The following is an 8,677-nucleotide window of genomic DNA, read 5'->3' on the forward strand; positions in this document are numbered from 1 at the left end:
ATATAAATATATATATATATGTGTGTGTGTGTGTTCATGTTAACATGTAGAGAAACATTTAAAAACATTTAGTAAATTAAATGTCAGATTATTCTTGTGACATCCAGAAGATATGTGAGAATATGGCATCATTTAAGGTGTTTAAGGTTGTTTTTGTCCATAGAATTTGTAAAATATGTGTAAATTGGGTATTTGTTTTCTATATTATATATATTTTTTATATTTTCATGATTAATAGTTTATTGTTTTCCTGCTAAACCAAACATCTGGAGGTATTACAGCCACAAATGTCAGAATTCAAACTGAATTAGAAAAGTGAAATGGACAATAAATAAATACATAAATGAATAATAGTCATAAACAAAAAGGCATAGTAACAAAGTGTACACTCTTAGTTATTTATGTAATAGATATTAATAATAATAATAGTTTTATGAGGAGGAAAACCTCATTAAATCTATTTTATTTTTAGTTCATTTTATCAATGAATCTATGATTTACTGTCTGTTTGTGTGACAGCGCAGCAAACAATGAGCACTGATGAGTTATAATCTCTATAAAGGTAATTTTAAAGAAACATTTAAAGGGTCTGTACGAAAGAAAATTAAACCACAACCTCAAATGTTTAATCCATTAGTTTATTCCCGTATTCACACACATGAACTCATTTTAAATACCTAAACTCTGAGTAACAACAGTCTCCGCCGTCTCTCTCTTTACGCTGACTTTACTCAACAGGAAGTCAGACAGAAAGAGACAAAAAGAAGCTCCGAGTCAGGGTTCGGGGGGTTAAACGACCAACCACATCCTCTCATCGTCACCGTGACGACGCCGCTACCACCAGAGGGGAATAGATGAGTGTGCAGAAAAATTATATCTGCCCTCAGTTGCAGAATATTCTCACAGTTAAATTAAAAGGAGAGAGAGAGAGAGGGTGGTCATCACAATGAAACGTACAGCAAATTACAGCTTATATTAAAGTGATGGTTGAGGTTAATATCTTTAAATATGAGACCAGATTTAAGGTCTTTTATTGGTTTTCTATAGGTAGAATGTCCCTTTAGTTTATTTGTGTTGTTTTGTTTTGTGGGACGGGAGCTCGCTCTTTCTCTTTTTTTATTTCTTGCCTTCGTCAGTGTTTACCACAGCAAACAGGCAACAGAAATAAGCCTGTGGAGACCAGTTTATGGCCTTCCTCCACACATGTTTGCAGTCTCTTTGTGAGGAGGCCAGGCTGGTAATGAGAGGTTATTACTCGGAGGAGAAACCCAGGATTTCTATCTTTCCTCCTCCTCCTCCTGCTGCTCTCCTCCATCAGAGATCCTCATCCCTCTTTTCTCGCTCTCTTTCTGTATTTACCGACTGTTTTCCGACGATATAACGCTGGAAAACATGATGCAAGTCCGTGTCCCGGGGAGGGCGTCGAGGTGTTTTGGAGCAATAGTGGTGTTTGGCTGAGCCGAGCGACCCGCCCACTGCCCACACTCGGTCCAGCTGGGTTCGACCCTGGAATATTTCAGGTGGCAAAACAACAAACCCTCTGTTTGTTTTGTTTTTGTCTGTGTCTAGATATGTTTGTGTGGATTTGGGTTGGAGAGATGCGGTACAGTTTATTGGTTTTCAAGTAAATAAGACGGTTGTGGACGTATATCAGGACCCCCACTAGGGGGTCACCAAAGCTTCAGGGAGGGTTGCAAGGCCTTCTTGATATTAAGGAGTGGACACAGAAGGCCTATATGTCAGCATTTTGTTTAATTCTGTGAAGAAAACTAAATTAAATTGTTATTTTTAAAGTTTAGTTTTATTATTTAAGATCTAAACACAAACATATGTAATATATATATTATATATATTATATTCACAGAGCCTCGTCCTGCATTAGAAAAGCAAACAACCATAGAGTTAATAGAACAATGGGTAAGTATCAAGAAGAAAACACTGAATCTGTAAAAAAAAAAAAAAACAAGCCTATTAAGTCTGTATGATTGTTGAAAATATATATAAAAAACATAATACAGACAGAGAATTATATAAAAAGTTCCAGTCAGTTTAGGTAATGATAAAAAAAATAGGTCCCTTAAGGAAAAAGGTTGGAAACCGCTGCAATACCACGTAATTTATTTGCCAGGATAAAAGTTATGATCTGCTGTACTCTAACTCTGACAAGGCACCAAAATCCTGAGATGAGATAAATTAAAACAAAAGTGTAAAATAAAGCCAGGCCGAACTGGAGATGATACACTTGAACTCATGTAATTTCGTAATGCAAGCTCTGACTGATCCCAAATTCAGTGTGGAAGTGGGCGGGAGGTTCCTCTACATGTCTGAAAAAGCAGAAAGTGAATATCTTGGTGAATTGAGGACATACAGGACTACAAACACAGAAGGCGAAAATATCAAATATAAGGGTGTGTGATGAATATATTCGTTTACTTTAAGGGAGCTTTGGCTGAGATTGTCCCAGAAACAACATCCAAGTGTTTTTTTAGAAAGGTCTGACCGAGCTGAATCCTCCAATATATGATATGTAACTGCCGCAGGTACAGTCAGAGGTCTGCATCAAGAAATGTATGGCGTTTGCCTTAAAAACGTACGTACATACATGGCAGGTCTGTGCTGAATTGGGAGAAAATACACTTCAGTATGGGAGACAAGTTATTGGAAGTTATATAAACTTTAAAGGGTAAATAAATGTTCTGGATGCATTCTGTCAAAATACACTTTTTAAATATGTTTAAAGGTCCAGTGTGAAGGAAGTTTTTGGTTTGTCCATTACATGGTAGCCTCCATGGACGACGACTATCTCTGTCTGTAGATTAAAACGTCTCATTCTAAGGTAAAAAACCTTAATGAGCTTCAGTACTGTTTCGGAGATGTTTCCACCCTGACACAAATAAAACTGCTCAATTTCCAGACTTGAGGATGTTCAGTAGCTGCACAAAAACTAATGAAATCTTTGTCAAAACAAATGAAGTTCAATCCCCTCGAGCAAGATGGAGAATCCCAACCAGCTTCCTGTGGAGCAGGAAATGAAAATGATATTTTTCCCCACAGGAAACATATAGCGAGGATGCATTATTACGTACATGTGTGTATGTTTTCCAGGAGGGTGAGGCGGGATGGCGGAGGGGGAAGAGGCCATGAGCCAGGAGGACTGGAAGGAGAAGTGTATGGTCCTGGAGGCGCTGCTCATGAAGTTCAGAGTGCAGATCATCAAGATTCGAGAACTCACTGCAGACAAGGTTGGTTCAAGCAAACTTCACTCTATCAGTGCTGGATCTGGTGTGGCCAACTGGTGCCAGTGAGGGAAAGTGTCTGTACTGGCTCCTTGATTCCCTTCCTCCCAGTGGGGATGCAAGGAAGAGACGTGATGATGAAGGACTTGTATTTACCAAAAGGGATATCCTCGCTGGTGAAACAACTGTGGCTGGACCCACCGTGGTCCATACACTATAGCTAAACTGTTCATTTTGTTCGGCACTTTGTAGATAAGCCCTCAGTTTCACCGCACTTTCCTCATACGTCTTCTACACTCTTGTAGTCGTCGTTTGCCGTGATGGTAGGCTCAACAAACACCATCAGCTCATAGAATCCTCCAAGAAGTTTAACAGGAGCATATCTCTAATAACTGTTGTCTTTTCTGTCTCTGGTAGCATCTCACCGACACTACTAATGTTGGTGATATGAGGTTGCTTGTATCCGTTTTAACTGTGATAATCTGCAGATTGTTAATCATCAACCTGGTTGTTCTACGATAACTTCCACTACACGATCTTTTCATCTGTTTTTACAAATTACTTCCATGCAAGTGATAGACCACTATCCCTGTTCCCTGTAACATTAGGTGAGTGATGTGTGACTGTTCTAAATACATGTACTTTATACGTTGAACGAATACTGACGTCCCAACAAGCACTCGAGTAACCATACCAATCCCTCGCAGGGCCGTTTCCAGACTTTTTTTGACTGGGGGGTGGCACAAGAGGGGCACTGACTTATACAGGGTTGGCATGAAGTATTGTGTTTCTGCTTTCCAGTTATATTTATGGACCTGAGTATCCAGAAATATTCAAATACACTAGGCGGGAAAAAATACAGTCCAAAACTTTATGAGATTAGCATAAAGTAGACATGTCAGCATAGGAGAGACTTGTGGCTACGCACAGGACCCGTTTTCATTCAGATATCTTGAGGTCAGAGGTCAAGGGATCTCTTTGAAAATGGCCATGCCATCACAAAAATGTAGCCTTCTTCCCAACATGCTAGCTGACATGTTTGGATGCATTAGATCATCTAGTTTCAGCCTCTGAAAGACAATGCCACCCCAGCCCCCCCTCTGCACACTGCCCTGATCCCTAGTAAAAGCATAGATGCACCTGATTACTCCTCGTTACTCGTGTCCTCCGAGATGAATGTAAGGGACTGATTTCAGGCATAGGAAGCATAATTATCTGAATGAAAAGGTGAAAAGTGTTACCTCGATTACAATCACTAGTCACCACAGAAAGACAACGGACAGGCGATCCCGGCACCAAAGACACTGCCAAAATTAAAAATAAAAAAGTTGTCAACATGTAAGTAGAGAGAGTTGTGGTGTGTCTGGCGGGTACAGAGCAGGCCGGCACTGGGCCGGCCCAAACTGCTCAGTGGCCTAGATCTGAAGCCGCTCTCCAGGGAGGCTGATTAGAGCTCTAATGTAAACAGCAGTCTGACCACAGGGCTCCGCCACGCACTGCATGATGGGATTGACCCAGCTCCAGTCAATTACAGAGTCAAAGTAAGCTCAGCTGGACGGCAAAACAAACTCCGGGAGAGACTTGGAAGAAAGATTGGCTTTGGTGGGTTTTTGCAGCCCACGTAGCACATGTGAAAGTCTCTGCTGCATATTTCTGGCCTTATCCGTCCTCTTTGACAGGTTGAATTTAACTCTGTTTAAAGCATTTTTCCACTTGACACTATAAAACACACCGTTAAAACTCAGAATAAGGCTCTGTGCAACTATAATGTTTAACCCTCAACTTTACCAGCTTACTTTTTTCCCTTCAGTGGTGTTTACTCCGTGTTAGTTAGCAGATTGAAGCTCAGTTGCGTTGTCTGAATTGTGTGCCGCTTTCAATTCAAGGTCTTTTTTAACCTGCGTTCACCCCCTCACAGTCTTTCTCGGTGCGCTGTAATATGTGCTCAGTGTGTTTGTTGTAAATCTGATGAAGAATAGCAGTAATCCTTTCATCTTTGCCACATACGGAAGACCACTGATTTAGTTCCCAAGGATCCAGAGTTCAACCAGAGTTCAACAGTTTCTCTCAAGGACCAAATACTGACAACAAATACTTTTTGGACCACAGATATTATAAGTTAATATTTAATATATTTAATTTAGCATCAGTTTAATTCCATTAATTCAAAAAGATTCAGCGATCCTGCCAGAAGTTTAGTTGGGTTGTATGAAAAAGCATCTGTAAATTCTCCAGTAAACCCAAACTAACTGATCATATCCATCCAAAATCAGACATACATTGCCGATTCATGCAGATACAGCATTTATTCAACCATGGCACAGTGTGGAAGCATTATCAAGGTATGCAGCCTGGATCATGATATTTATATGTATTTATTATTATATTAACATGCAGTTATTTCAGGTTTGTTGTTGTTAGACTGACCTCCTGATGCTATGAGCTCATCATGTTAACATCCAGACCCCCGCTGATGTTTTTTTTCTCCGCTGTGGCTCCCACTGCCTCGGCCAGAGATTGTTGTTTTAGAGCTGTGCGGGGGCGCATGAACGTCACTACAAAATCCCCCTAATATCTCATTGTGGAGCTAGCTAATACAAAGGATGAAGAAGGCAATTTTGAGCGGTGATTTCAACTGTTGCGTTACTATATGGAGGGCAGTCTGTATAATATGAGTGAATAGAGTCAAGACTCAGATCCTACAGCATCATTTGAGAAAGTTGTAGGAATAAATTATCAAACAAATGTGAAGATTCACATCAGTCATAATTTGTAAAAGCAACAAAAGGTCCTTATTTTGAAAGCTATTACCTCATTATGGCTAATTTCTTTCTGTAGCCCCAAGTCATGTTGTTTTAGAGTAAATACAGCCAACTAGTACTGAGTGGTTTTGCTTAAAATTCATAAACTATTCAGCCGAAGATGGTTCATCATACCGGGTGCTCTGATAGCTCACCCACTAAAGCTGGCACCCCATTTACAAAGGTTGTGTCCTTCTGTAGCAGCCATGAGTTGTTTCATGTCACTCCCCTTCTCTCTCCCCCTTTCCATCCTGAGCTATCCTATGAAATAAAGGCAAAAAGCCCCCACAAAACCCACCTGGCAGAGTCTGTGCTGTTTACATAATACGGAAATGAGTTTTAATCAAATGTGACTGGTGGTAAAGATGGATATTGTTTTAGTGACAACACCCTTTTTTATTGTCATTAAGATTTCTTTAAAGGACCAGTGTGTAAGATTTAGTGGCATCTTGCAATGAATTTGCAGATTGCAACAAACTTCGCCTAGCCTTTATTTGAATATTTCTGCATACTGGGGTCCATAAACAGTGTTAAAATTGCATAAATTGGGAATGACTGGAAAGCTTAGACACATACTTCATGCTGCCCCCCAGCATAAGTCAGTGCCCCATTGTGCCCCCCCAGTCTGGACACACCCCTGATTGTACACTAATGAAAACATATGAATATTATATTACATTTCTTCACACTGGGACTTTAAAACTCAGTATGTTTGATTTTAAATGGTTTTACTTTGAATCACAAATGAAGCTGTCTAATTGAGTCAGTTGAAAATGACTCAACATGGATCCGGGTAGAGTTGGCAAATTGCTGAAGTCCTAGAAAGCCTTCGGATGGAGAGGGGGGGTGAGGGGAAGGAAAAGAAAGAGAGAAAAATGAAGCCTTGTGTAAGGATTGAGCTGCCCAAGGGAGGAAATACCCAGTTTAGTAAATAGTGTGTGTGTTGCACAAGAAGTGAGTTTGCCATTTGAAGCACTCAGTGTGTGCATGTGTGTGTGTATGCAGATCAAGTCATTTACAAACGGTTCCTAACATAAAGAAAGTGAGAACTCGCGATAGATATGTGTGTGCGTGCAGCTGTTTGGGAGGGACGTTAGTTTTGGCCGTCGGGGCCTCCAGCTGTAACACTGGGCTACACATCTCATGATGGAGACAAAGAAGCCGTGTGTGTTACATTTTCTGTTTCCCCCGTCAACCTTTAACACACTTGCTGATCATTTTTGTTCTAACTCTGCCTGAGGAAAACCACGAACCTCACCCCTGTAAAGAATGTATCAGCATTTAGGTGTCCAACACTTTTATAACTCAAGACGCTTTATCAACATATTGTGGCAATTAGTTTATTAGTAATTTCCTACAACAGCTGGGAACTGTAGTGTTCAGCAACCTTTACTAACAGGAGTAAATGGTGCATTGGTTAGGGCCTATTTCCAGCTGCAGATTAATACACGTTTGGTATTTTAGTAAGTATTTACCATCAACTTTATGATTACATATGGACGTCGTCTCCGTGACGCATACCCATACGTTTCTGAAGAGCCATTTTAGCCTGGTTACTGAAAACAGCCACCTGTAACTTAAAGCATTTTATGCTATAACTCTAAGCCTTAATATAAATTAAACAGGTGAGTTATATAAAAATTCTCCCCCCGTAGAGTTTTTCTGAAAGGCAAAATTGGATATAGAAACCAAAACCGTGTTTTTGTAGGCTGTAAACATGCTTATTTCTGATGTAAAGTTAGGTATTTTAATATTGGGCCTTATTAGGAGACTGCTTTGTTGTTGCTTTGTATTTACGGCAGCAGGATGGTGTATGCTGGGATGAGTAAAAATAATTGGCAGTAGTTCCCAACCCTCTTTCCTCAAGGGACCCCATTTCTATCATTGAGTAAACTGACTAAGTGACATATTTTATGGATAAGTGGTTGTTGTTACTGGTTAAAATGGGCTCAATATTAACTTCAATATCTTATTAAGACTCTTTTAATGCAAAACATGTTTATCAACAAGATTATTTTTCTTTTTAGACCAAAAATAAAACTAATTTCCCAGTTTTCCTTTCTTGAGATTCCTTTTTTTTGCAGTGTTGGTATTAAACCTGTGTAACTGTAGGTCAGCACTCTGAATCTCGTAACATCTACAGAAAGGGGCTTTGTGAGCTGGCTGTCTGGCTGCGGATGGAGCGATGGTGGGTGAGGACGTGGGGAGGTGGGGAGGTGGATGGAGTTCAGGGAGAGGTTTGGCCACAGAGCGCCGGTTGTGGAATTCCAGGAATGGAAGTTGAGCTGGAGTTTGGATCTGAACGGGGGGAATTGACTGCAGAGGTGATAGAGCGGTTTTCAGAGGTTGTGGTCACGTGTGTGTGTGTGTATGTCAGACCTAGACAGGAGTGTGTGTGTGTGTGTGTACCACAGGATATGACACACACACCCAGGCCTCATTCATCCTATATATAACATACTGAATGAGGGAAGCATACACACTTGCACGCATGACACACAGGAGAATATCCTCATCAGACATGTGTTTATGGCTTTTTGTATGTTATGTCTGGTGTGTGTGTGTGTGTATGTGTGTGTGTGTGTGTGTGTGTGTGTGTGTGTGTGTCGTCTCCAGCTCTATCCTACAGTATACATGGCC

The 8,677-nt window shown here is 40.4% G+C and overlaps 1 protein-coding gene across 1 annotated transcript in view; it reads left to right on the plus strand.

Annotated features, from left to right (window-relative positions):
* The first annotated feature begins 3,119 nt into the window (after window positions 1–3,119).
* plekhh2 (pleckstrin homology domain containing, family H (with MyTH4 domain) member 2) overlaps window positions 3,120–8,677 on the plus strand; it is a 31,395-nt gene continuing 25,837 nt past the window's right edge. The window contains 1 exon segment of the mRNA XM_035663641.1: window positions 3,120–3,242. Coding sequence (XP_035519534.1) covers window positions 3,120–3,242 — 123 coding nt within the window.

Source organism: Morone saxatilis, unplaced genomic scaffold (assembly GCF_004916995.1).
Source record: "Morone saxatilis isolate NCDOM2014 unplaced genomic scaffold, NCSU_SB_2.0 Contig19, whole genome shotgun sequence".
NCBI lineage: Eukaryota > Metazoa > Chordata > Actinopteri > Moronidae > Morone > Morone saxatilis.